Source organism: Ornithodoros turicata, chromosome 6 (genome assembly GCF_037126465.1).
Source record: "Ornithodoros turicata isolate Travis chromosome 6, ASM3712646v1, whole genome shotgun sequence".
NCBI classification, from domain to species: domain Eukaryota; kingdom Metazoa; phylum Arthropoda; class Arachnida; order Ixodida; family Argasidae; genus Ornithodoros; species Ornithodoros turicata.
This window is the reverse complement of record NC_088206.1, coordinates 16,575,638-16,602,705: the sequence shown is the minus strand read 5'-3', so window position 1 is coordinate 16,602,705 and position 27,068 is coordinate 16,575,638. Positions and strand designations below refer to the sequence as shown.

At 43.9% G+C, this 27,068-nt stretch overlaps 1 protein-coding gene across 1 annotated transcript in view; it reads right to left on the bottom strand.

The window, feature by feature from the left end:
- LOC135399280 (HEAT repeat-containing protein 1-like) overlaps nucleotides 1–26,829 on the bottom strand; it is a 29,532-nt gene extending 2,703 nt beyond the window's left edge. Inside the window, exons 1-37 of the mRNA XM_064631117.1 lie at nucleotides 26,709–26,829; nucleotides 26,337–26,485; nucleotides 26,040–26,256; nucleotides 25,743–25,884; nucleotides 25,571–25,672; nucleotides 25,213–25,464; nucleotides 24,507–24,589; nucleotides 24,058–24,291; nucleotides 23,860–23,976; nucleotides 23,340–23,562; nucleotides 23,145–23,237; nucleotides 22,947–23,029; nucleotides 20,902–21,211; nucleotides 18,318–18,479; nucleotides 18,097–18,241; nucleotides 17,155–17,303; nucleotides 16,059–16,248; nucleotides 15,551–15,719; nucleotides 15,223–15,361; nucleotides 14,494–14,730; nucleotides 13,883–14,008; nucleotides 11,336–11,427; nucleotides 11,131–11,271; nucleotides 10,856–11,048; nucleotides 10,317–10,445; nucleotides 8,425–8,646; nucleotides 8,175–8,301; nucleotides 7,914–8,050; nucleotides 7,528–7,704; nucleotides 5,851–5,991; nucleotides 4,862–5,047; nucleotides 1,716–1,885; nucleotides 1,505–1,604; nucleotides 1,262–1,420; nucleotides 1,033–1,167; nucleotides 797–901; nucleotides 606–682 (exon numbers count right to left, since the gene is read on the bottom strand). Of these exons, the coding sequence (XP_064487187.1) occupies nucleotides 606–682; nucleotides 797–901; nucleotides 1,033–1,167; nucleotides 1,262–1,420; nucleotides 1,505–1,604; nucleotides 1,716–1,885; nucleotides 4,862–5,047; nucleotides 5,851–5,991; nucleotides 7,528–7,704; nucleotides 7,914–8,050; nucleotides 8,175–8,301; nucleotides 8,425–8,646; nucleotides 10,317–10,445; nucleotides 10,856–11,048; nucleotides 11,131–11,271; nucleotides 11,336–11,427; nucleotides 13,883–14,008; nucleotides 14,494–14,730; nucleotides 15,223–15,361; nucleotides 15,551–15,719; nucleotides 16,059–16,248; nucleotides 17,155–17,303; nucleotides 18,097–18,241; nucleotides 18,318–18,479; nucleotides 20,902–21,211; nucleotides 22,947–23,029; nucleotides 23,145–23,237; nucleotides 23,340–23,562; nucleotides 23,860–23,976; nucleotides 24,058–24,291; nucleotides 24,507–24,589; nucleotides 25,213–25,464; nucleotides 25,571–25,672; nucleotides 25,743–25,884; nucleotides 26,040–26,256; nucleotides 26,337–26,481 (5,609 nt within the window). The 5' untranslated portion in view covers nucleotides 26,482–26,485; nucleotides 26,709–26,829. The remainder of the gene's footprint in view (nucleotides 1–605; nucleotides 683–796; nucleotides 902–1,032; nucleotides 1,168–1,261; nucleotides 1,421–1,504; nucleotides 1,605–1,715; nucleotides 1,886–4,861; nucleotides 5,048–5,850; nucleotides 5,992–7,527; nucleotides 7,705–7,913; nucleotides 8,051–8,174; nucleotides 8,302–8,424; nucleotides 8,647–10,316; nucleotides 10,446–10,855; nucleotides 11,049–11,130; nucleotides 11,272–11,335; nucleotides 11,428–13,882; nucleotides 14,009–14,493; nucleotides 14,731–15,222; nucleotides 15,362–15,550; nucleotides 15,720–16,058; nucleotides 16,249–17,154; nucleotides 17,304–18,096; nucleotides 18,242–18,317; nucleotides 18,480–20,901; nucleotides 21,212–22,946; nucleotides 23,030–23,144; nucleotides 23,238–23,339; nucleotides 23,563–23,859; nucleotides 23,977–24,057; nucleotides 24,292–24,506; nucleotides 24,590–25,212; nucleotides 25,465–25,570; nucleotides 25,673–25,742; nucleotides 25,885–26,039; nucleotides 26,257–26,336; nucleotides 26,486–26,708) is intronic.
- Between the last annotated feature and the right edge of the window lie 239 nt (nucleotides 26,830–27,068).

Sequence of the window (27,068 nt, the reverse complement as noted above, 5' to 3'; positions counted from 1 at the left end):
GCGTAATACGAATTTAAACACAAATTGAGTAAGTGTCAATGTTTTTGACTCGAGGCAGTGACAATCTAAACTTTTTGAATATATTCAGTACACAATCTACAGTGCCAGAATGCTCTGTGTGCATCCCATGTGCAGTCATCTGGGAACGCTGCAAGATGACTTCACCTGAAGCGTATGTGCACAAGGAGAAGCATGCTTTCACAGAAAGCAGAATTTTACAACATATCCAATACATGTAAGACATGGATCTTTTTTATATTTACTGGTTCAATAAAAGTATGTCACGGAGTCTCAAGTAGGCTTTTGTTCGATCAAGTCGCTTTTCTCCACTTAACCAAAGGTACTAGTGTGTTCAGTGAAAACATGCAAGATTTATTTAAATTTGATTTGTTGACGAGGTCAGATTAGTAAAGACAAAGTAGTCAAAGTAGTCTTGTTTTGAACGGCACAGCATGTAAGGGTCTGTTGTGCTCCCAACACAGAGGTGAACAGAATACTTAAAATGCTATTTAATCTTCTGGCAACTGTCTTTGTTGGATTTACCAAATTTTTCAAAACATTGCGACCCATCATAAAACTGAGCATTTTCAAGTTGTACAACATACTTTTCAGTAAGATGGTAGAATGTGAACACCCTGTCTCGTTCACTCTTGTCCTCAGAAATTGTAGCCCAGCTGAAAATCTGCAAGAAATGCGGGAGACCATCTGCATTCAGCTGACGATTACTAGTCCTGGCTTCATCAATTCTATCCAGCACAGCTGTGGAAATTGTGAATGCAACAAAGGCTTAGCTTGCCTTGCAGAAGAACGGCCGGAAGGTCTCCTCCGACAGCTTGAAACAGAGTGCCGTCACAGTGTTCACAACATGTGTTTCTGCCACACAGAGCACTTCTGAGGGAAGCTGCAAATGATAACATCATTATACCACACTAAATTATTAATTACACCACAGAAAAATTATGCGTGGCACAAACAGCAGGGTAAAAATGTCAGTCACAGAAAGTTAAAAAGAGCCATAACAATGCAACATACATCCTTATGTTGCTGCCTGTAATCCAGGAGAAGCAGAACCAAGTTCTGGAGCTGCTGGAAATGACCCTGCAGTTCCGAGTCCTTGGCAGATGCTGTCATGCTGCTCAGGATCACCATGAGGTGTTGCACGCAAGCCTGATAAAAGCAATATGTTGACGGGAGCTTAGTGAATTATGTGCAATCTCGAATAAGCACGAGGACCACGTTAGAAGCATCTACGTGGGCTCACCGCACTCGGGAGACTCTTGAAGGCGTCCTCAACCGTGGGAATGAGAACGCGCACTTCCACCAACTGTCCAATCTGCTTGCACACCGTCGACAGTCTCTGATGGACTGTTGTTGGTTGGGAGCTGGTTTCCACACAGTGTGCAGCACACAGTAAGCACACCTAAAAAAAAAAAAACACACTCGTAGCGTCGCATCAATGTTACTTTCATATCAGTATTCAACGTGTGATTATTAAGAAACACACCTCTCTGATTATTACAGCCAGGTACAAGCTCAGGAATGGGGATAAACATTCTACGACGCGGTGAAGTGTGGTGACCAGTCCCAAAGTCACCGTCTCAGGCCTTGAACGAGTTTTAGAAGGCATTACGAGGTTGCGAGAAAAAAAAAAGAAATACAATCTCACTAACGTGGCGTAGATGACACTGCACAGGTAATTATGTAAACTTCTGTACCTGTCCTTATCCTGAAGGATATTCAAGAATGGCGGCATGAGACGAGATAAGTGTGGTATCGTCTGAACTGGCATGGCGTGGCACACCTCGGCGAGGCACAGCAACGAGCTGCTGAGCAGGGTTGGATGAATGTCTTCCGCAGTCATTAGTTTGACAAGCATGTCATACACCTACGTGAAACAAATGAGAATGTTTCCAATATACGAGTGATAAAAAATTACTATACACTGTGCGAATAGTGAAATTTTGATTCTAGTTGAATTCGAATAGATTTTTTTCTTTTAAATGATGAACTCACAGCACCAAAAACCTGAAAAAATCACTCAGGAGTTGAAATTTACAAGGATTTGTTGCACAACAGAAAGCCACGGGTGTAAGTGCAAAACAGAGAAAGTGTAAACCAACAAAGGTACACAAAGAATATTGCAGCAGGGTGGTTTACAAAATATAAACTGATAAAACGCATCAACAGTTACAGTCGACTTCCGTTAATTCGATCCTGACGGGAACGCGAAATTTGATCAAATTATCCGAAGATTGAATTAAAGAAGAGGCGGGAAGAAAAGGAACAAGTTCAATGCTACTTTATTTGCAAAAGTAATCCGCGAGCGTTTGCTGACGCCTGCGCTTGAAGCGCGCGTCGCAAACCATACTACGCAGCGCATTTATGTTGGAAAACTCCCTGTCTGCATTGTCCTCGTATGACGAACAAAGTTCCAGAGCGTTGAGTCCGGCCTCAACGTCGGCCGCACTTGGTCGCTGACACTCAGCAGCACTGTCAGCCAAATCGTCTTCGCTTTCACCACCCACACAGCTGGGCACATTGTTTACATTGCTCACAATGTCATTGTCCGTGAGCGGGCCACACACCTCAACGCTACTGTCCACTTCAACAAATTCGTCAAACGGAATATCGCAGAGGGCACGTTAGACATCGGACTCTTCTTCTTCCGGGCTCAGCTCGAAAGCAACCTCCGCGCACTCCGGTGCAGGTGAATCAACATGGGCTTGGATGACAAAACCACACTCGCGGAAGCAATTCGATATCGTCTCCGGCTGTACCATGTCCCACGCACGGGCAACCATGTGCATTGCACTCAGCAAGTTGATATCGTAGTCCTTGCCGCTTTCGGCGCAGATGATAATTCGCTGCAACACCATTTTGCGGTACAGAACTTTGAGGTTTTTTATGACGTCCTGGTCCATAGGCTGCATCGTCGACGTCACGTTGGGACGAAAAAAAAACAAGGCGCACTGCGCTCAGTCCTTGCACAGCACAATGTGCACTGCAGTTGTCCACAACAATGACAACACGGTGGTTCTTCGAAGCAAACTTCCGGTCGAGCTTCATTATCCATTCTCGGAACAATTGCGCTGTCATCCAAGCTTTTGAATTTGCACTGTAGTCCACTGGGAATGTCTTGATGCCCTTGAAGCACCGAGGCTTGGATGCCTTCCCCAGAACTAGAAGGCGACACTTCTCAGTGCCTGACATGTTGGCGGCTACCATCAGCGTGATGCGCTCTTTGCTCCGCTTTCCCCCTGCACAGGCGTCACCCTTGAATGCCAATGTCTTCTCGGGAAGCATCCTGTAGTAAAGAGCAGTCTCATCTGCGTTGAAAATATCTTCGGGCTTGTACGTGTTCAAAATATCGCGCAGGCGATCATTTGCCCAACGCGTGCACACTTCTGGGTCGACGTCTGCACGCTCACCGCAAACACCCTTGAAGATGAGACTGTGGAGACTTTTGAATCTTGTCAGCCAGTCGTCTGAACAAACAAAGTCAGGGACATTAAGCCTCGCAGCAAATACCTTGACCTTTTCACGCGCAAGTGGTCCACCGAGAGCCAAGTTCCGGCTTCTCATATCGCGGATCCATTGTAGCACTGCTTCCTCCACGTCAGGATACGCCGATGTCCGCATTCGTTTTCGATGGCGGTCGAAGTTCCCCTTGTCCCGTGATTCCAAGATTTTCTGCTTGTTTCCGATGAAAGTGGCCAGCGTGCTCTTCGTCGCACCATATTTTTCGGGCAATCTCCTTTCGGCTGAGGTGGCCTTTCGCGACTTCTTCGAGCCCAGCCACCTTAGTGCCGATCGACAGCGCCTGATATTTCCCACGTGTTGCCATGGCCAGCTGAACATGCACGAAGATGGTGGCTCCTTCCACAAGAACGAAAGCAGCAGCGAAAGACGGGAACAAGGAAGAGAGCTGGAGGATAAAACTTTTCCTCCTCGCACGGGAGATCGTGGCGCGATATATAACATATACACAAATATATGGGGTTTTGCCGGGACCTTCGAACTCGATCGAATGAAGCGAAAAATCGAATTATCGGGAGTCGTATTAACGGAAGTCGACTGTATAATTGTAGTGTGTGTGTGTTGGCTGCATTTGTGTAAACACTGAACCCATGTTTTTTGTCCCTCACAGAACCTTCAATAGTTATACGTAAATAGTTTCCTCTTTAGTGAACATGGCAGTATTCAACAGCATTTATATTCATTTAAAGGGGGTTGAGAAACCACATGCAACCGTTCCGTACATGAAGTATGGTTCCGTTTCATACATTGTGATCCATGGATTCGACATGCAAAGTCCCACATTCCTCACTTGAAAAGTTTTTTTACTTTTGGGATTTTTAAAATTAGTGATTTTTTTTTCAAGCCACCGTCGATAGTGGTGCCATACAGCACTGAGAGGTGTCGGCAGACAAACAGGAAGTGATGTTTTATCTGTTACGCACACTTGCCTGAAGTACCCGAAGGTCACCGTAACGAAGGTCGTTCTCCGATGGCCAGCTCCCTCTTTACAACTGCATGCGTCGTCATGGAAACAGAAAAGCATGCTCTTGCTTTCCCCATGATAAAATGTTACTCCAAAAACAGACAAGGGGCTGAAGGGTTGGGAGCGACAGAGAAGCTCACCCACCGTGCGACCTTCGGAGTGCAATAGCTTCATAACGTGGGATCGCAGAAATACAGCGTTTTGATGTGCATGTTCAGTAGTTACAACATTAGTAGTTACAACAAATAGGTAGTTACAACATTGTTTCTTCATGAGCTTGGGAGTGGTTTCACAACCCCTTTGACACCAATTTATCTTGTTTACGCAGCCCAAGACATTTTTTGGAACAGACAGAAGTACCTTAGCAAAGTTGGTCGGATACTCTGACCCCAGATTTCGTATCAGCAACTTCAGAGAAAGCAAAGCTGTCTGTCTGTTCAGGACGACGACTTCTTCGCTCAGCGTTGTTGTCACTTCGTCCGAGAACTTCAGCTTGCCCAGGGAAGTGTGGGTCAAAGACCGGACAACACTCAGCAGAGATTCATTCTGGAAAAAGCAACGTGAGAGTTATACAGTCGCCGTCCGATTTTTCGGACTCGGCGGGGATCGCGCAAAAGTCCGAATAATCGAGCAGTCCCAAAAAACGAATTTCGCTTCAAAATAAACTTTACTAACTAAGCACTAGTAGACTGGAAAACTTTGTCGATGCTTTCCTAACGCGCTTCCCGCTCTGCCTGATAACATCAGCTTCTATTTCCCGTAGCGACATTTCGTCACTGTACACTGACAGAGGCACCACCGTCATCAAGTCCGCAAGTCGGCTTCACCTAATGCACGCGTCCTTTAGGTTAAGCTCGCTTTACGCTTGCGGGCCGACAGCACGTGCTGGGCCTTTTGAATCAAGACGCTGGGCAAAAACGAAGACTCAAAAGCGTTACAACAGACCTCTTCTACTCAGAGGAATGGAAAATGAACAACTATTGCTTTTTTTTTTCCCTCAATATTTTAGTACAAAATACCTCAATACGAATTTCGGATGATACCAATATTTTCCGTCACCCCAAGAGAGAAATTCGCTGGTTGGGCAAACAGAGTCAGAAATATTGAGCGACAGGGTTGCACGGCGACTGAAATTTTGGACATTCTTATACATAAACTGTATGAGACTCGCTGCCGTTTTGCGAACGAGTCCGATTAATCAAGCATGTTCGAAAAATCAGGGTCTGAAAAATCGGTCGGAGACTGTACAAGTCCTCAAGGTGTGGTACGGTCACAGCACTGCCTTGTCTCCACAAATATGAAATCAAGCGAAACCAGTTATTGTTGCAAGAAACAGTGAGCCAACTCACGTCATCGCTGGAGAAATAGTCCTTTGTTAAGAGCTTGGCATTGAGCATATCCATAGCATTCCTTCTAAGTGATGGCAACTCATGCTTCATCAGAGATTTGACAACAGAGATGAACTGAGCGCTTGGCAAAAGTCCGTTGACCTGATACGGAAAAGAACAGGTGAGTCACATCTAATGCTCACAACAAAACAACAGGTGAGTCATATCTAAGGCTTACAACAAAACAACGGGTGAGTCACATCTAATGCTTACAACAAACAACAGCTGCTTCTAAATGAGCTACCCATCCCCATACGTACGTACTACTTGGTATATCACAAGGAGTGCAGAGATTCTTAGATAGAAAGATATAATATAGATTGTTTATCACTGTGAACTCCTTGTGATAATGTACCAACTACCCCAAATTGCCACTAGTATTTGGTATATCCTGGGAAAATTTGAAAAATGCAAAAACTAATTCTGTCAGTGTGAGCAGGGACCACATTATTTTTTATTTGCATGTTGGAGGTAAAAACGTATGGCTGCACATATCTCTGAATGCAACCCTGTGAGTTCCAATGGAGGTTATGAAGACATTCTGTCTGCCATATCCATCTCTGAACTTTTTTTTTCCTTTTTTTTTTTCACCTTTAACTTGTTTTCTTGCAGCTGTTTTGCATGAAATCAAACTTTCGCTTAACACAGAACCCCCTTAATTCACCTTACGAAGCTCGAGAAGCGTGCTTTACATGTACACTTTGCACCTCACATGTGCACCTCACAAGCACTTCAGACCACAGGCATGTAGGAGATGTACTATTTTCTTTTCACTCTATGCCGTGGCAAAATTATGACCCACAAGATCAGGTATGGTGTCACAAGGAAAGCAAACTGACACTGAAACCAAAAGCAAACCGCCGAGCCAACGCCGTTGAGCAAGACGAGCATCACGTGACCGCAAGCTTCGTAAGATTTGTGTTCTCGTGCAACAGATGGCGCTGCGGGCCAAAGCGCCGCTCCTGATACATTATCTGGTCGTGGGAGAGAGTGAAGTTTCACCTCCTAGCCTTCTTTCTCTGTGACTGAAGCGTGCACAGGTAGGGTGCTTCAATGTTGCACATACTTATAAAGTTTTTGCAACAAAATGGCTACGAGCACCATCTTCCCCTTGATTTTGAAATGCCACATCAAAAGCATATGAGCGCGTCAAAAACATGTCAGCGTTTGGAGCCCTTTGCACACTGCGCTTATAAGAGCCAACAAAAAGAGGAAACCTGGAAAAGTAGGGAACATCTCATACAACATGATTTGACTGAACAATGAAGAAACATTATACTATATACATAGGGCCGTGTGTTTTCGGGTTTTATGTGTTTTGAAAATCTGGGGCTAAAAATCCAGTTTTATTTCAGGGGTCATAAAACAGGGTAAAATCGGGTGAAATTGGGTGGGAAAACAGATTTTCGGGTTTCTCGCATTTTATATGAACTGAGATCAGCTGTGCTGAGTGTCCAATGCTTAGCCCGTATTGGCACTTTGCAAGTTCATTTTCGGTTTTTTTTCCGGGTTTTCCCCAAGCGATGATGATGCAAATCGGGGGGGCAAAAACGGGTTTTACCCTAACAAAAGGGGCCCTATATGCACACATGAGAGCAACAGCCAGAGGTAACTAACTAAAGGACGTCTTCCACTCACCTTATTGACAATCTCGTGTAGCTTCGTGAGAACCACTTTCCAAGTCTTGGCACACGATGCCGGTGCATGGAGGTGTGTCCACCTCGTGACTTGCTGCAGATACTGCAGGCTAGTGGACAGACACTCTTGATACAATGTTTCAACACTTCCATCACCAGCATGCTGAAGTTCAGCCACCTAACCACGGGGAACAAACTATGATTATGTTGATACAGCGCAGTTTGTTTATACTGGTCCCATCCACGTTACGCAGCACACAGAAGGGCACGGCAGTACTAGCTATATTTAAAATGCCCGTATTGAATTGTATTGAATTGTATGCTCCTTCAGGCACACGTTGTGTACTTTTCGTGTAAAATCACCGAAAACAGAAAAGGTCTTCCCACCTGGCCCAAAAAGTTTGCGGAGCAAAGCAAATTTGACACCAGTGATGTAGCTGTGAGTCGGAACCACTGCAACTGTTTCTCGGATCGTTGTTCTATATTGAAGATTTGCAGGTGCTTGGGTGATACCTTGCACTTTTCTGAGGAGAAAAAAAAAAAAACATGAGTAAGGCTAATGATGTCCAGGTATGATGAGCTAAGGCAAGACATAAGTCACATAAAAATGTAGTTGTAGAAATGAAGGAAGCAGTGCTGCACACCCACCTTTGACGGACGGCAAAGAAGCTATAAATTCCAGTAGCCTGATACAAGTTGACATCTGCACCGATACTTGGAAACTAGAACACAGTGACAGTCCAAAGTCCAAAATTGCAGACGGCGCAGAAGACAACTGCGAGGACAGAAAAAAAAAAAGTCCAATGCGTCTCAGATTAAACTGTATAGTGGAGGATGCAAAGGTGGCAAGGAACCAAAAAAAGAGAGAGAGAGCCTCTCATTGAAAACAGTTTCATACTTGGTCATCGACATCAGGAAGCAATTTACAGGTGCTGTGTTCCACCATCTGTGCCAGTAAAATCCAGAGGAACTCTGTCGGTCCCAGTGTCGAGACTAGTTTAACGAAGATGGGTAAACGACGGTGCTCCGGTATGTCCTCATATGCGTCCACAAAGACGCGTGTCACTTGTGACACAGCATCGTCGGAAGCTTGCCCCTCACTGGGCTCCTTGCGGCAAGCCTACGGGAAGGAAATATATGCCAGTAAGCCATAGATAGCTCAATCTCCGGTATACACACAGGCATGTTTCACTTAAGGGACACGTTGTCACTAGAAACTTTTCACAACCGTTTGTGGCTGTGTCACCCTACTAGCAGTGGACAGCAGGAAAGCTTCAGCTTCTTTTTTTTTGTCTTCGTTATTCTAAAAAATGTTGGTCATTTAGGAATCTACCTAGGAGTTTAGGCTTATCTAAACAGTAGTGAACGCAACACATAGATGAGTAGAGGGTAAAACGCTGGCTTACTATACTGTTTAATAAATTCAGCGCTCCGGCAAGCAACACAGTAAACAACATATGACTTGACGTTTCGGGTCCCATACGGGTCCCATCATCAGAAGTGAACCGTCCTATCCGCTACTGCTGATTTATGTACTAGTGGGGTGTAACAGTCTGGGGAGAGGGCCAGGGTGCTTGCTGATAGTATCTTTTGTTTTCTTTATGTACCAGGATTCGAGATGCTTCCGTACACCCCATTTGGTTTCCCGTGCAAGAATGGATGGATTATCAAGGTCTACCACGTGTCCTACCTTGCACGCGTGTTCACTTAGTTCAGTCCTGTTTAGGGCAGACTTCTCGATATCTTTCTTGTGCTCTTTCATCCGAGTCTTCGTTTTTCTTCCCGTCTCCCCGCTATAGACTGCCGGGCAATCTTGACAAGAAATCTTGTATGCAACGCCCCTCTCATCCTCAGGCGGCACATTAAACTACTAAACTGAATCACAGACACACGTACATACCGATACGCCCTCGCGACCTCGTAGATGGCCACACAACCAAAGATAAGATACAAATGTTAAGCTCTTGTTCCCGCAAGTGTTAAGTTTACTCTTTGCTAATAACACCATTTCTTATAAGGGTGATACTACATGTGCCAGAAGACAGGGGAGTAAAGGAACAAACCACAGTAATGGAATGCGACGGACTTCTTTCAGATGATCAATACCATTCCTGTTGAGTACACAGCCAACAAAGTCATGTGGATGACGGCCGATATTTTTTCGAAATCGGTTTGGTAATATCCGTGTTTGTGGGGTTCGCGATTGTGTGGGGTTCAACATCGCAAACAATGCTGATAGAGTCACAGCTGAAGAAACGAGAGCAAGTGCGTAACAGACTGTTTTCTGTCCTGAGGTGTTTGGTGCTTGCCTATAGATAAGTGCTTTGGGGATATGAATAAGCCAGCATTATATTTCTGGCATCGCGTGACTGCTACCATGCTGCAAGGCCTAGTGAGCCATGACGCGTCGATATAGTCTTTCGATATAGTTTTATAGTCAATAGAGTTTTTTGTCATCCGACCAACTTCATTATAAAGAGCCTGTACTAACACTTAAGGCGGCAGCTTTTGGTTACCTCGGTGCATTCTCCGAAAACGTACTTAAAACCTATCAGGTGGACTCTGTTCCAGTGCATCAGACACTGCTAACATTTTTAACACACGTAAATTATACAAAAATGCTGGAAACCTTAAGATGTTCTCGTAAGCTGGTAAACAATGACCAAACAGAGTGGATAACGTGTAAACATAACACACCCTCGAAATAACAGCACAGGCTCCATGAAGCTGTTTAAAATCTTGCAGTGGCACCATCGCAAGCATAGTAAAAAGCTCCTGCCTTTCGCTCACCTGTAGAAGAGCTGGGACTACAGTCTCCACGGTTTGGACAACCACTTGGAAGCTGTAATTGTCATCCTGACGAAGCAGACTGGCCCCCATAAATGTGAATACCGATGTCACATTATGAAGCACTTCCTCCTGGAAAAATTGCCATAAGAATCACACAATGTCAATACACACAATATTCCCTTCGTTCCAAAAGACGTATCTGCTGTTATGTGAAGCTTTGTCGCATGGAACAAACATGTTTTGCAAAAATCAAGGTGGGAGTCATACAATTTAGATTCATAGTTCCACGACACAGCAGCCCCTCCGAAAGCTATCCTCACACTCTAGATGTCATGGAAGCCCCCGTCCAGGTAGCTCGAAAGACAACATGACAACGTGAATCTTGAATATTTGTAATCGTGAACTCAGTAAAAATAAAATATGCAGCATCGCTTGCTACACAAGTGAAGGAGCTCAACTGGCACAAGATCTTAAAACTCAAGTGGCTCAGTGACCCTAAACTGCAGACCATTTAAGTGATTCTAAGCTGGTCAACTTACGGGACACTGAGCCGCAGAAAGGTTGAGAAGGGACAGGACCAGTTGCTGCGTGTGTGGACTATGCGCCAACCTCAAGCACTTGACCAGCAGTGACACCTCATGCCTGGGAGCTGCAAGCTGATGACCGTGCAGGCAAGAAAGGACGCTCTGACGCAGGTACTCCACGCCAGGAAAGTTGCCCAGTTCAAAGCTCCTGTTGAAAAATGCGTTAGTCACCCAAAAAGTTTGTGCGTCTCTGTTCTGGTACATCCCGCACAGAAGAACAAGTTTCCGACCTCTTAAGAAGGGAATACAGCGGCGCAACAAGAAGGTCGATGCTGTCGACAGTCTTTTTCCCCTGGAGAACTTCCAGGACGACTAGGACACGGCGCCAGTACGGAGAATCCAGAGGATCAGATTCGGAGGTACCAGTCAGCCTGAGTATGATGATAAGGGTGTAGGCAATCAAGCTCTCACACTCACCACACTGCACCACTGTACCTCATTCTCTTCGCTTCTTTGACCGTTTTCACTGAGCTTTTTGTTTCACTCTTCTGCAGTTGTTCTGCTACTAGGCTGCCCACGGAACACACCTGCCACAAAAAAGCAACCGATCAATTTCATTTTATTTCACGATGCCCTTAGGATCCCTTCAGACATTATGTGAGGATATGGGACGCAGCATGATTAAGGCCCCGGGTTTTCCGCGATTCCACGATTCCGCGAACTATCGCGGAACCCGGAATTCATTGCGGAATCTTTCGTTTGGTGTGTGCGGATATTCGAGTTCTAGAATTCGAATCAAATATCTATCACTCGAAGTATTTCATTCGCGAATCGGATATCCAATATTCGGGTTTCCGACACGAACCTCACTTCGTATTCCTTTCCTCGTATTCGCCGAATTCCTTCGAGTATTCCTTCTAACCTTTCCTCGTATTCGCCGAATACGAACCACACTTCCCGAAAGTGGGCTTCGCCTGAAGCTTCCCTGCACGAGGTGAAGCCTGCTTTACGAAACTGTCCATGCTGCAGGACCAGCACAGACAGTGCCTATAGCCGAGAAACAAAAAGGGTGTCCTGTAACTTCCACAGGGCATGTATTGTAAGCTCCTTCCTATAATCTTCCTATAAAGTTCCTATAAACTCTGTAGATGCTGAAAGATCTTTCAGCAGGTATAAAATTATTGCAGGTGACAGACCTTTGCCTTTGTCAGAGGAGAACACAAGATACCATGTATGTAATGCTGAGCCACAAAAATGCTTTCAATTTTATACCAACAAATCTATATCAACAAAATATTTTTGTTCACAAATTATCTAAGAAAATAAAGTTTCCCATTTCGAGCAGCCGTTGACTGCTTGCCGCGGTAAATCGCGGAATTTACAAGTCGGTGCCGCAGAATTTTGAATTTGCCGCAGCAGAAAACCAGGGGCCTTAAAGGGGCCATAAACAGGTACAGAAGGTGCACATTTCTTTGTGTTACATTATTGAAACTTATGCAGTGAAAACTCCTTGCAATTACTAATGCTCAAAAACAAAAGGCGCTTGCATACGGATGAAATATTCACTGCACTCTTTCGCATTTTAACTCCGCCCCGCGCTCTAACTTTACGTCATTTTGACGTAGCGCTTTCCTCACCAATTACGATTGAGTGTTCCACATTTCAAATGCGGAATTGGACTAGATGAATGTGAATCCTCTTCTATTCAAAATCTAAACAGTTACAGCCTCAAACTGAAAAAGAAATGCGTTTAATTTAGGTATCATACGCGCACTACATTTTCTGGGCAGTAGCACGCAGCACACCACGAGCGCGAATGAATATCCGGGACTACAGTTCCGGAATCTTAGGTAGGTGCGCGATGGAACATCTTCGTCATCTTCGAGTGGTTCCGACAACTGGGTTGCCCTACTTTGGTTTGAGCCACGCGGCATCGCGTCACCAGCTCACGTGGTACAGTGGATAGCGTGCTGGCCATGTCGCGTCGTGACTAGGAGGAACCTGGGTTCAAATCGCGTCATGTGATAGCAGCCCAACTGTTGACGTTTGCGCCAGCCAGAGATGTTGAAGATGTCATGACGTTGAATTTCGGAACCACGGAGCGCAAAACGTCATTTCACACAAACAAACTGAGCGCTTCGACTCACAGCTGATAACGAAGTATGTTTATTGGCTGGTAATTTGAAACGTCATGTGCACAGCTCAGCCCCCCGATTGGACGGCAAAACGCTACGTAGCCATGTGACGTATGCATGGTGGAGAGAGGCTCGCTGGTTACTCATCTTTGAAAGCAGCTATATGGGTCAATGAGCTGGCACGAGCCGAATGAAATGTATATTTGGGTATTATGATCTGCGTTCTTTCATGGGGTATCATTATTTCAGAAATGTTTGGTGGCCTGTTTACGGCCCCTTTAAGCATGATGATCCAATACCAAACATGACATATAAATGCTATGATTACAGCACTTTTATGATAATAATCGGGGCCAAAATGGCTTGACACACCTTACTGGTTTGACACACTTGGGCTGCTCAGCAAAGTGCCACAAAAAATGTCTATCTTTATCGGTACATGCTTTGTTACTTACTACCCACTCACCCACTACCCCCTCCATGAATTATTTTGTAGATTAGATGGTGTGCCTCTACAGGAGTCCCAATCAGCAATCATGAGGAAAAAACACGATTTTAGAATGCAAGTACATAACAGAAAAAAGGCTGTTCGATTCAAGGATATTCACCAACGAAACAAATGGAAGCAAACTCAGTAATGCAAAGATTAGTCTGTGTTACATCGACCTTGGAATCCATGAATCCATGAAACTAATGAGTCGTCAGTGGGGACAAAGTATTCCAAAATTTCCTAATGTAGATCAGAGCTGAAAATTATTTGCTCGGCCAACAAACTGCACGGTTGTGTTCGCTTATTTTTCTTTTTTCTTTTTTTGACACTCATTGTAACAGCGGAATCCAGCGCATGAGTGGTAGTTACCAAGACCGTTATCAATATGAGAGTTACTTATATTGTTGTATATCTCACCTTCCGAAGCGCTCGCATCACAGCTTTGTGCTCCGGCTCCACAGAAGTCAGTGCAAGCTCTACAAGTGTCTCCATGAGAGACGTCCGCCTGTCACTGGGTAATCTCCCAACCAAGTGTTTGTCGACCTAGGGCAACAGAATATTTGTTATAAAACTGGTCGGAACTTCTGCTGCTAGCTGCTGTACCACATGCACTACGTAGAGACTGGTTGCAAACGATTGGTTCATAACTGTAATTGTTATAGTGGAATACTAGCACTTATGTACTATGTGTTAATATCGAAGAATGGATACTGACAGTGTGTAAAAATGACACTATAGGTTTTATGAGCAAAGCTTTCAAAAAGAAAATGCTGCTCCCAAAACCGATACGAAGAAATGCGACGGAATTAGAGATGCAATTACACCACAGGATCAAATTTAAAAAAAAAATCACGAGCAAGAATTTCTGGTTTCTCTAAGGAGTATGAAATTTTGAACACTTGGATACTGCAATAATCTGAGCATCTCAGCAAGTAAAAAACAAAAGAAAATAAAAGAAGCAAAAGTATAAGTATAAGGTGAGGGCAATAATGAGGTAAGCACTAGTGGTCCCTAACTACAGCACCCACCATTTTCAGAGCCATTACAGCTACAGAATCATGGCCCCTACATCGATTGGAGGACCGAAGTGCCCTTTCAAGAACTTCGGCGGCACCATCAACCGCAGAGAGACTCGGAACGGACCCTTCATCCGTGAACTTCAAAAAACAGTGCTGCGCAACCTCTGCTGCCAAATCATCCAGTTGATCTTTTCCATTTTCATCTAAGAGCCGATTCAGCAGAAGGACTGCTACGTCCAGCATGTCCTGCAAGGTAGTCAGTTGTTTAGAAGTGATATTCTCAAAGTACACTTAAAGCTCCCCTTCTCGGCGAAACTATCCAGCTAACATCTCGTCACGCTGCATATTACCATAAATGGTTGTACAGTTATTTAGTGCATGAAGGTACAAGTCACCAATAAAACATCAAAAGTACATATTTAAGGTGTTGAGGATAAGTTACAGAGATATAAAGAGTTGTAAAGAGTACTTGGTATTCCATCTAACTGGCAAGAACCACTAATAAAACATCAAAAGTACATATTTAAGGTGTTGAGGATAAGTTGCAGAGATTCAAAGAGTTACAAATAATACTTTGTATTCCATCTAACTAGAGTAAATCACAAACACTCAAAAAAACAATACTGAAGCTTTCGTTGCAAAAGGGGTTCTATGCACACACGGCGTATTTTTAAACGTGTACCATTTAAACGTGACACAATGTTTTTTTATGTGGAACTGCAAGCTATGAGAACCTACCTTGGAGTAGACGGCACTGTACAGTCGAAGAATTCCGACCTGGACATAGATCGGCGTGTCTGAATGTGCCAGGAGCGTTAATAGGCCGCTGGGCTTCCGAAGAGACTTGTGCCACTTTGCAACAACGCCTGGCAACAGACTTGAAAGCAAGATAACATAAGGTAAAGTGACACTCAATTATTTTATTTTTATTTATTTTATTTTCTATTTTTATTTGATCTATGTCTATTGTCTATTGTCTATGATCTATTGTCTATTTTATTTATTTTCCCGTATAATCACTGTAACACTGCCAGAGTTAACAAACACTGAAGAGACTACTACGTACTCGCAATCAGTGGTGAGCTCAGCCGAGTTTTTCAAAAGGGCGTTGGCCAACGTAGCAAACCCAGCCTTTGTGCTCGTGGATGCACGGAGAGCATTTTGTATGGCAGAGACGGCGAGTTTCCGTAGTTCTTCCACAGGTGACAGGAGAGGAAGCAGCAAAGAGAGGAAAGCTGAAATGAAGGAGAAAATATTGTTAAAGAAATTAATGCTTATAATGTTTGTACTCAAAAAAAAAAAAGAACAACAATAATCACACTCATATCAGACATATAGCAGTCTGATTGCAGAGTATATGTTTATCTTTTGTTTTCAGGTGCATTATTACACCATTTAAGATATTTTTGAGTCTCACTACTTCTTCTCAAAGCCCCAACAAATAATACGTTAATGTAATGTTAATGTTATGTTCTGTAAGGTCGACTGAAGAAACTATCCTAGCCGCATTGAAAACTTCCCTTTCAGCGCCTTTTGAATGTCCATGCAAGCCTGAGTAGTACAGTTCTGCATACCTGTGCTTTGCTCTGCAAGCAGCCAGTTAAGCTTTGCACCCTCGGACATCTCCAACAACCGGGCTGCCACAGCCAAGCCCTGAGAATGGAGCTTTTGTGTTTTTGCGCTAGACTTATCCAGAGTTGTCAGCTCCAGAGCATGCAGTGTCAAGAGAAAATGGAGCTGCTGCTTGAGGCCCGGTAACAGATCCTGAAATTATCGAAGAAGATTAGGCTTTGTAACATGCATAGCACAGTACCACAGCATATGATAGTAAGCCCTACTTGAAATATTTGATAACAAGTATATGTCAAGTGGTGCCGAATGGCTGGTTTAATAATCATTTCTGGTTGGCTCATGCCAAGTGCCACTTGCCACAAGCATAGTCTCAACAGCATTATCGTCGTCACATCCTCATCATGGACATCATATCGTCATCATGGACATCCCCATAAGAGGACGACAAATTTTTGAGGTGGACACAACGCACTGCGTTTGATTGGCAGTTGTCGTTTCTGTCTTGGCCTTGGGCCAGCTCACTTTATAAGTAAGTTTTTTTTTCTTTACTATATTTTTCAGCAACCTCAAGAGTAAATAACGGATTATATTTTGCTCTGATAATTCATGCGTAACCGGTCTGAGCTGAACCTTATTCAGCCCAATATGTCAAACTGAATAAAATTGAATCAGGTGTAAATCTTTGGTTTACCCTGCATAATGTACGTGACACACGGGTAGAAACTGAGTACTGATATTTAGACTATGCATCTAAGAGATGGTAGGGTCTCTGTTTTGACAGTTTTGTATGAGCATATTTAATTATTTATGCATTTACAACACAGTTTCCAGTTAGTTGACTTCAGATTGCCCTGGTCCAGCAGTTTTCGGGCAAATATCAGGTTAAACCCTGTTTTTGCTGATTTGAATTGGGGGGTAAATGTCTGGCGCAATCGGGTACAACGCTAAAAAGTCAGGCCCTATTTATAAGACCCTTCAATAAACCATTTGTCATTTTGTAGCAGGGGTTATTCTTTCTGCCGCCGGGGACGAGGCGCAACAGCACGTACTAGTGAGCAAGCATGTAGGAAGGTCTCTGCTTGAAAAGATATAACAAACCTCCAGGAAGTTCTGCAGGAGCTCTCGGTAGGCCTCTCGTCTTTTGCCCTTGGAGTTACTCTCGTCTGCCAGGGTTCCAAAAATGCATGCCAAGAGCTCCAATTCCGGTCTATGCCTTTGCATGATCTTTGGGTTCCATCCAATGTGTTCTAGAGACAATGTAAAACAACAACAGTGTAGCGGCAGGACCTGACGATATGTGTAGGGGGTTCAGCCCTCCACGAGGACCCACAATTCAACACACGGTGCTGGAACTGCTGTGGGCAGTAAAACAACAAAGACAACACAACACAATCAATCATGCTGCATGTTACGCCACCTTCTTGTTTCTGCTCACTGTAGCTTTCCCTGCCATCTCAGTTCCATATACCTATGCAATTTTATCACAGCAGGTCTCACATGCCTCATTTATGATAGCTAGATAGCTAGAGCACTGAATTCGAACAAGAAAAGTTGCATGCACCGAGCAACAAATACATCTCATCTTGTTGACTGACATACTACAATCTGCCAAAAATGGATAGAGCCTGAAGTTTTAGGGTTTAACCCATTTCATCCCCGAATTGAGGGTTGCCCCTTTAGGGCGAAACCCGAAACGTATGTAGGAATGCATACTAGCTTGTTTGGCAGCAAACATAATTACATCGCTGTTTGTACCAAACCAGCGCAGTTCGCCTGAGTAATAGAGCCCGATTTCTCCCCGAATTCAGCGGACTGGAAGTTTTTCCACCCGAATCCGCATGAATTTAGAGCACATGTTGATTTCCCCAATTTTTACCCCTGGAATTGGGAAAAAAATATTTCCCAAAAACTTCAGGCACTAAAAATGAACAGAAAGTGGCACCAGACAGACAGGGGTTCGAGGATATTTGAACACGCGCTTCGAACTCGCAGACACGCTTTAAACATGAAAATGTGCTCCAACAGCAAGAAAATACTTGCCCTCCAAAAGAACCAGAGGCTGGACATTTCCAATAAGTTTTCCCATGCCTGTTACTATCAGGTTTTCAGGGACTTTTCCTTCCTGAAGGGAAATGACTAGTTCTTGAACATTATCTGACGTCTCTGCAGATTTCTCACGGTATGTCTACAAGGAATAAACATACGTGTTACAAAACAAGCAGCTATACATAGAAAATTTTAATACAAGTTGAGTGCCTCACCTTTTCCCGAAGAATATGCCTGTAGAAATCAAGCGTTTGCATAAACACTTCACTGCCACGTATGTTTGAAAGCAGCTCCGCGAGTAAGTAGGCTGTGATGCACTTCAACTGCGGTGCTTCGTTTGGCCCAGAGGATAATGAAATGCTTATTAATTCTGGCACCTGTAATGATAAACGAAATTAAACATGAGACAATTGATGTTCTGAGGCTGGAACACATAGAAAGGACGAATACATACAAAGCCTCAAATGCCTAAGAAATCAAAGGTTGTACGACAATCGGTCTTCATTAAGGCAGTCGTAAGCCCTTGATGATTGTTAAGGCCCCTGGTTTTCTGCTGCTGCAAATTCAAAATTTTGTGGCTCTCACTCGTAAATTCCGCGATTTTCCGCGGCAAGCAGTCAGCAGCTGCTTGAAATGGGGGACACTTTAATTTCTTGGATAATGTGGGAACAAAAATATTTTATAAAATTACAGATTGAAAGCCTGTTGTGGCTCAGCATCACATACATGATATCTTGTGTTCTCCTCTGACGAAGACAAACGTCTGTCACCTGCAATCATTTTATATTTTATACCTGCTGAAAGATCTTCCAGCATCTACAGAGTTTATAGGAACTTTATAGGAAGCTATAGGAAGGAGCTTACAATACGTGCCCCGTGGAAGTTACAGGACACCCTTTTTGTTTCTCGGCTGCAGGCATTATTTAAGAGTCTTTAAAGGCAAACTCCCAGACATCAAACTAAAGTTTCCTACTCCCACCGCTAAACTGCACACGGGAGGGGCGCCGCCCCTTCCTCAGGCGAAGTATGCACAATAAACTTGGGCTAACGTTATCTTAAAGGAGCAGTCTAGAGGCACACAACTTTGTTTCCGTTTTTGGTCGGTATGGAATGTTAGGCAGCCGAAAACAGTTTTCCCACAGTTAGTCCAACCATAGTGAAATTGGGACGCCTGCAATAGCCCCCCGAATCTCCCGTGCGCGAAACACCCTCCTTCGCTTTCAGGATAGCCACGTGATGAGCGCCGACATGCGCGTCACTATGTGACGCGAGTGGTAGGAACGCTCCTGATTGGATCTGGGATCACATGATCGAGGTGAGCAACACCGCGCAGGCCGGAGCGTCTGCTACCGCTTCGGAGACGCCAGGCGTTCTCCGGCTGCGTGATGTCCGAAACGGAGGATTTGAAGGGTGTCAACGACACGACCTCGATTTTTTGGGACCGCTGACACCACGGGAAGAACGAGTGGTGCAGCAAGAAATTAACAGTGTGTTGTACAGGGATACCCCAGTGCTTCCCGACAGTGTGCAGCCTATCTGACAGTTTTTGCCGCACAGTTGGTTCAGTGGCTAACAGGTGGCGCCACAATACCGACGTCATCGCTTGCTTTCTGCTACAGTGAGTTCTGAGATTGCACAGAAGCCACGGATATATTACTCCTGCGATTGCAACCTTATTTTGTCAGGGCGCATATATGCTCTGTTTTTTTAGAAAACGTGATATAAATCATATAAAGAATAGAAGTCAACGAGAAACAGCTCGCAATGTTCGTAGCAGACGGTTTTTCCTACCAACGAATGAGGGGGCTCTCTACCACAAACGTCACACTAGAGTGGGTGATTTCAGAGAGTGGGTAGGCGATTTTGCAAATTAATTGCGCCGCGGTGAAACAACTGTGGACAAAAATATTTTGTGAGAATGCTTTTCACATAGGGCTTTACAAGATGACAGCAGTTTTTGGCCATGTTAGATACCACTTTAATGCTCCTTTAAGCTAAATTGCAATCTCTGCTGGTCCTGCAGCATGGGCAGTTTCATAAAGCAGGCTTCACCTTATGCAGGGAAGCTTCAGGTGAAGCCCACTTTCAGGTGGTGACGTTCGTATTCGGTGAATAGTCGGAAATCGCAATATTAGGTATTCGATTCGCGAATGAAATACTTCGAGTGATTGATATTTGATTCGAATTCGAGAACTCTAATATCCGCACACCCCTAAAAATAAGGGATTCCGTGCTAAACGAGGGATTCCACGATGAATTCCGGATTCCGCGATATTTCGCTCACCATGCTCAACAGTGGGATTAGATTACTAGCCTGCTAGGCATTATATACCTGTTATGTGATTAGGTTATAGCTTGCACCCAGCTCGAAACCAAAACCTTAGACTTGTCGGCTAACCATAGGCGACAAAAAATGGTGCAGGAATTAGATGGCATAACGTAGACGAAGTATTTTTGGATGTATTGGTTTTAGATATATTTTTTCTAATGCTTAATGAGATTAGAATCCTTGATTGAGGTGCACTTATTTTGCGAACAATCACAACGGTGAAACAAGTACGAAACGTGATTTTTTTTTTGCTTTCTGAGCACCTTTTCTGTGGCCCAGTCTAAAAATCTAGCCTCGTTAGACACTAGAAACCACAAAAATCTACCTGCCAAAAAATATCTCATAAAAACCAAACGATTCCTTAATCTGCTGCGCAATACTAAAACCGCACGAGAATTCCCGTACAGGATCAAGGGCGTCAAACCCCTTTACCAGGCAAGACGCACAGATAAAAAAAAAAAAGTACTCACAAACTGTTCCATGTCCGGCATTGCGGCTGCAGCCGTTGCCATTCCGACGAGAGCCAGATTTATGAACTCCTCAAATTTTCCGTCATTGAGGAGCTGCCTCACTCTACTTGTGTTTGGTGTGTTAAGAAGATGCGTTACAATGGTGAGAGACTGCGCCCCTTTCGAAGTAAGGACGCACTTCACCAACGAACATGTGCGAGACGATGTGGGCAGTAAATGCGAGAGAACCAGCTTCAGCAGTTCTTGACTTGGAAGCATTTCATAGATGCAGTTGCAAAGGAACGAGAGGATGGCACAACACAGATTCACCCTGAAGGGAAAAAAATGTGAACTAGTCAGTGTCTCATCGCAGCAGCGGGCCCTGGTGGTAGGATTATGCATCGTACGTTCTTCCGTGAGTGTCGTCTGCAGAGCGGCAGTGGTTGTCCCAGCTGGACCCTTCTCAGGATGGCTGATAGGTCGTGAATGTTTTATTTATTTATTTATTTATTCGTTTTACCTCAAAAGGACATTACATACTGGGGGATAAGTACACTGACTGTCAATATACAGTACATGATGGCAATAATGATGCCAATGTGGTAAGGTAACAATAATGTGGACCCCTTTTGGCAACAACACACAGGTCATGCAATGTACAACCGACCCCGGTGAAACATGAAAAATAGAATTGATTGATTACTCGATTATTGGTTATACATCAGCCTTTAATGTTTCTTTTGAAAATCGGGGGGCGAAAATTGCGTTTCAATTCTGAAGCAGTAAAATCGGGTACAATTGGGTGATATTGGGTGGAGAAGCAGATTTTTCGGGTAGAAAATAAAAATAGAGAGCTTCTCGTATTTTGGGTGAACTCGACATGCCAAGCAGCTTTGAAGAATGTGCAGCTCTTAGCGTTCTCCAGCGCCTGCATTCGTGACTGAATTTGCACTTCAGCAACGATATTTTTGGGGTGTTTCTGGTTTTTGCAAATGAAGGGTAAAAACGGGTTTTACTGAATTTTTTTACACGAAAACACGAGTCTCTAATTATACCTGGAGTCCCTGTAGCTTTATTTTTACTTAAATTTATCGGGTGTTCAAAACAAAACAGACTTTTAAAGGAATATTTAGACTAAAAAATAAATTGTCCAATTCAGGTGGCTATACTATATTATTGGAAAGGAGTTGCTGGTTGGCCTTCCTAGGTGTGACTTAGCAGCACACAAAGAACAGCACCTGTAATTTATTATTTACACTAAGGAAAATAATACAAAATTGCGAGTCATATAAATACATACAGTAACTTCAATACAACCATGCTTAAGCGTGGCATGCCCTGAACTTAGTGGGGTTAACAGTATACAGTAAAACAAAAAATGGAGAGAAAAAAAAAAGGAGAAATGAGACGTTTCCTCCTCGCCCAGGACTTGCCAGAACCGCGAACCGCCTCCAAATGGATTGAATTTTAGGGCATCATACGCTATTGCCTTTGCGTACGTAAGGGATAGCATGATGGTTTGAAGGGATGGATAGCCATGGATGGATGATGAGGGATAGTATGGAGGGATAGCATGATGGTTTGAAGGGATGGATAGCCATGGATGGATGATGAGGGATAGTATGGAGGGATAGCATGATGGTTTGAAGGGATGGATAGCCATGGATGGATGATGAGGGATAGTATGGAGGGATAGCATGATGGTTCTGCACAATGTGCGAAACTTGGCGCACGTGCAGAACAACCAACGCTATCGCTTACGTACGCAAAGGCGATAGTGTGCGATGCACAAAAAATCGTGGTTATCGGTACTGTTCAGTCTCCATCTGCCAGCCGAGCTTTAGGGCGAACTTTTCTGTTGCTATGTGCGGTGCAACGCGGGCGATGCGGGTGCCTGGTTCGCGGACTTATCGGTCAAATTATCTGCTTTCGCGTTCGAAACGACAAACTTATTTATCGATAGAAACATATGGGCATTTGACGGGACCTTCGAATTAGATCGAATTAAGCGAAAAAAGTAATTATCGGAAGTCGTATTAACGGAAGTCTACTGTACCACCACTTACTTCTTTTTTGACTCGTTCTTCCTTAAGGGATGGTCCCGAAGCAGAGCCAGAATAACTTCAGGCTCGACAAACCTGCACAGTTCCTGCGATTTATAGATTTACAAATCAGTTATTACGAAACCCTCGCACGTGCTTTAACACATTATGCAAAAAAAAAAAGAAAAATTTAAGCTAAATATCCAAACCAAAGTCACATACTTCTCCCAGAGAAAACACCGCTTCTACAACATCAGCATCTTCATCGTGCAACCTCCTGTGCAGGGATTCCTTCACAAACTCGTCTTTGAGGTCCTACATAAACAAACAAGTCTGTCACCTCTCATGAGCTGCATCTCCATGTAACATAGCTAGTTGTACACACTGCAACTAAACTCTAAATAAAGCCAAAGTCACCTCTTCACGAAGAATCATCTTCACAAGGACTTCGACAGCTTCAATCCGTGTCCTTTTACTTGGGCTGTTCAATGCAAGGAAGAGCGCCTCCCCTGACTCGGCAAGAGGAACGTGTTCTGCTCCAAGTATGTTCAGCTGGGTGAGCTCTAGTATGGCCTGCTTTGCATCATTGTCCTCGCTGCACAGCCATTTTTCGAGGCATGCATCCACATGTTCCGGGGCTCTATGAACAAAATGAAAGTGCATAAGGTCAGTACTGTCAAACTGTATTCAAATACTAAATAAAAATTAGGAACAAAACAGGGTCAATTTCATTTATTTTTGTAGCTTCCAACAAAGCAAGGGTAATGGAGGTTAATAATAATTTGCGGCTTTACGTCGCGAGACAACTGCGATCGTGAGCGACACCACAGTGGTTGGTAGATTGTTTTTGCCCACCTGAGGGTTCAATCAATTACCATTAGTTACTTAATTAATATTAATAACTTAATTAATCCTTCGAATCATTTTCTGTGCTTACCTCTGCCACAAACTCTTGAGAAGTTCCACAGCTCCTTCAACAAGGGCAGCATCGGATGTGTGCTCTTCGCCCTCCATTTGGGTCTTGTACAGGGCAACGTAGTTTTCAAAAAAACACCTAAAAATATGTACACATATATATCAATGAAGTGTGGCTTTAGTGCGTCCGAAGACTAACAAATTCGGGGGAGAGACTCACTCGACGACAAACCGGATCCCGTCTTTAGTCCCATGGGCGAGCGGCACCAAGGTTCGAAACAGCTCTACTTCACTCTTGCTGCTACTCTTGATCTCGGTGTCATTAATTGCCAATGCTGAACAAATCAATCGAGGTAGAAGCAGCCGTATCAGTGGCAGAACAGAGTGGCGCTCCGAGATTTCTTCCAGGGAAGTTACAATGGCTTCGTGCTGTTTAACCAAGTTCTGAAATGCTCTGAAAATAAAATGAATTGCGCATGCTAATGGATGTACTGAATTTTAAATTATGCGCATGTTTTCCTCTCCAAATATTGTTGTATTTCGTCATTTAATCAATGAACCACTCTATGACGCTTCGTTTTTGTTGAAAAAAAAAAGTGTGCTAATTACGCTAGTAAATATGATACTTTGAAAGAGAGCAATACTTAAGAGTAAAACACTCACGGTTACCTTTTTGGCAGTGCCGTCACTTGGTAACTCACAATGACCAGCAGACATAGCAGACCTCCAGTGTAACACTCCGGCTTCAAAGTCTAATTGTGACAAAGATTAAAAAACATAATTGAGTTCCAGTATACAGCACTAACGTGCTTAGTCAAATGGAAAATACAGCAGAAGGGTAAAAGCCTCAAGGTGCTCATAGCAAAGAACTTTGAGTCCCAAGTAATATTTTCAATATATCGCAGTAGTATTACAGCAGTATTAAAGCAAATGTTAACGCATGTAATTTATCTAAAGCTTGAACAGTCTCAGGACCCAGGTGCCACATAAATCGCTTCAGGTTCGGGTTCCAGGGTTGGCTACCGGAAACAGAAATGGAAACGTTAAATACTCAAATTCTGCAGGAAATGAAAATATTTTTGTTACATTTACCAGAAACAGAAATCAACTGAGGAAACAGAAACCTATACCGAAGATCGCCTGGGAACCGTAATGAAAATTTTGATTTTTTAGGTACCGGAAACAGAAACATTATTATTTGTGGTAACCAACCCTGTGCTAAAAGCAGTCTGCCAAGCTTAGCAGAGCGGTTTCCAACTAGCGTACTGCCGCACACAACACAAGTTAACCTCAGTAACTGCACACATCAATGTACGAGGCTCTTACAGCACAACTCCAGAAGCAGAAGAAACGAAAACAGACAATATTGTCATACCTTAACAAGTCTAATGACAACTTCTTTCAGAAATTCCTTCTCAAGCACAGCACGTCGAGCAAGCTGGGACAGGATCATGTAAGTGGCTGCCATGTAATCCGACATGTCGGAATTGAGTCCCCTCAGGATGTACGGCAACAGTGTCGCAATCATTTTGTTCTTGACCTTGTCCGCAAATTCGAGAGCACCAACAACGGACGAGACGTAGAATCCCATGACTGGTCTCAGTGCTGTTGATGAACTTTCATGGGTCTAAGAAAGCCAAAGAATGCAGACATTGAGAAAGTCATTTTCAAAGAAGAGCATTCCTAAACGAAAGTCCAGAACGGAACGCACAGGTACGTTGGGTGTCACGTACCTCGACCTGTGAAACAAGAAGGTTGCAGACAAACTTCAAGAATCCCATGTCCTTCCAACAGTGGTTGAGAAGGGTCGTTTTAGGGAGTGGTATGCCTGGTTTCTGGAATTAAACGATACATTCGAGCTCGACTAAATGCAAATTGAAGTTCAGTTTCAACTTCATCCCGTACTTGGAGAGGTTTCAGCCAGTGCCACTTTGATGCACCATCACTGAGGTCAAGAAGCTGCACGGCACGCGCGAAGTACCGTGTCTCGTGGAATGGTAAGATGCACCCCAAAAAGGCGTCGACATTATACATGTGTATCCGGAACCTGTGGTCATAACAGATATGTGTGACGTAGTTGTAGCTGAGGCGATGAAAGCTCTTTCGTCAACTGCCATATTCTTTAATTGACATGTGTGTCCACTGCAATGTAAGACAGCAGCAGCCAACAAGAACATTAGGGAGGAAATAGCCAACTGTTACCTGTATACAAGCCATTCTAGTGCTTTGTGTGACGGTTTCAAGAGAAAGTAGGGTGAAAGCAGAAGTAAAAATTCCTCTATAGTCTCGTCGAGTTCACGATTCTGTTCTTTGGTCTTCACAGCTCGCTCCAGGAACTTCGACGCTTCGCTGAACAAATTTTGCTCAAAGCCTGAAAACTTCTCGTTCACTGCTACCAGCTCTTCTAGTCCAGTTGCGCCTGTTGGTCGTAGTGGAAAACATCGCATACGGTACGTGAAAATACATCTTGTTATTACTATACAAGACATCGGGCCTTACCAATGGCATAAGCCGTTTCAGCATCAAGGGTAGCCGCTTCTTTCGGGTCAAATAAAAACGAATCTCTAGATTTGACGTCTTTTAGAATAGATGTCTGCGGTGCTTGAAGCTTCTTCAACTGTCTCGCTAAAGATGTTTCCGCCATAATTCTGAAACAGTTGACCAAAAGGGTTCGATGAACGTACAACCCTATTGCGATCGCGGTTATTTGCATAGTTTGGAAGCACAGTAATGTAGTAGAAAGGGGAAAAGGGAAGTGTTGATCAGTACGTATGATGATGGTCCTGAACCATCGTCGAGCTCATCAACGCTTTATGCGGGGACAACCCTACTGATACAATCGTGCCATCGTTATAATGATTGTCTACATGCCTTGTTTCTGAGGGTCAAGTCGGCATACTATTAAATGAATGCAACTGAAGGAAATGTAAACAAAATACACCCGTGCAGACTAATCAAGTCTGCAACGTCCACGTGCGTATGGAGGACGCCATGTTACATGTTACTTCGCGAAGTTCCGAGATATTAGCGCTAGAGGCGCCACACTTAAGTAGAAAAAGAATTCAACGCATCCTACGCTTCGAAGCTGTGTTCAGAAGAACTTCCTACATTCTAAGAAAATAAAGGGGGGAAAGGGGAGCAACTGCAGCTTCTAGTCCCATAGGCAGTTACTCCACATTTTAGTCCCCCTAAGCATTTACACGATGAAGAGCAGCGCTTGTCAATCGGAAT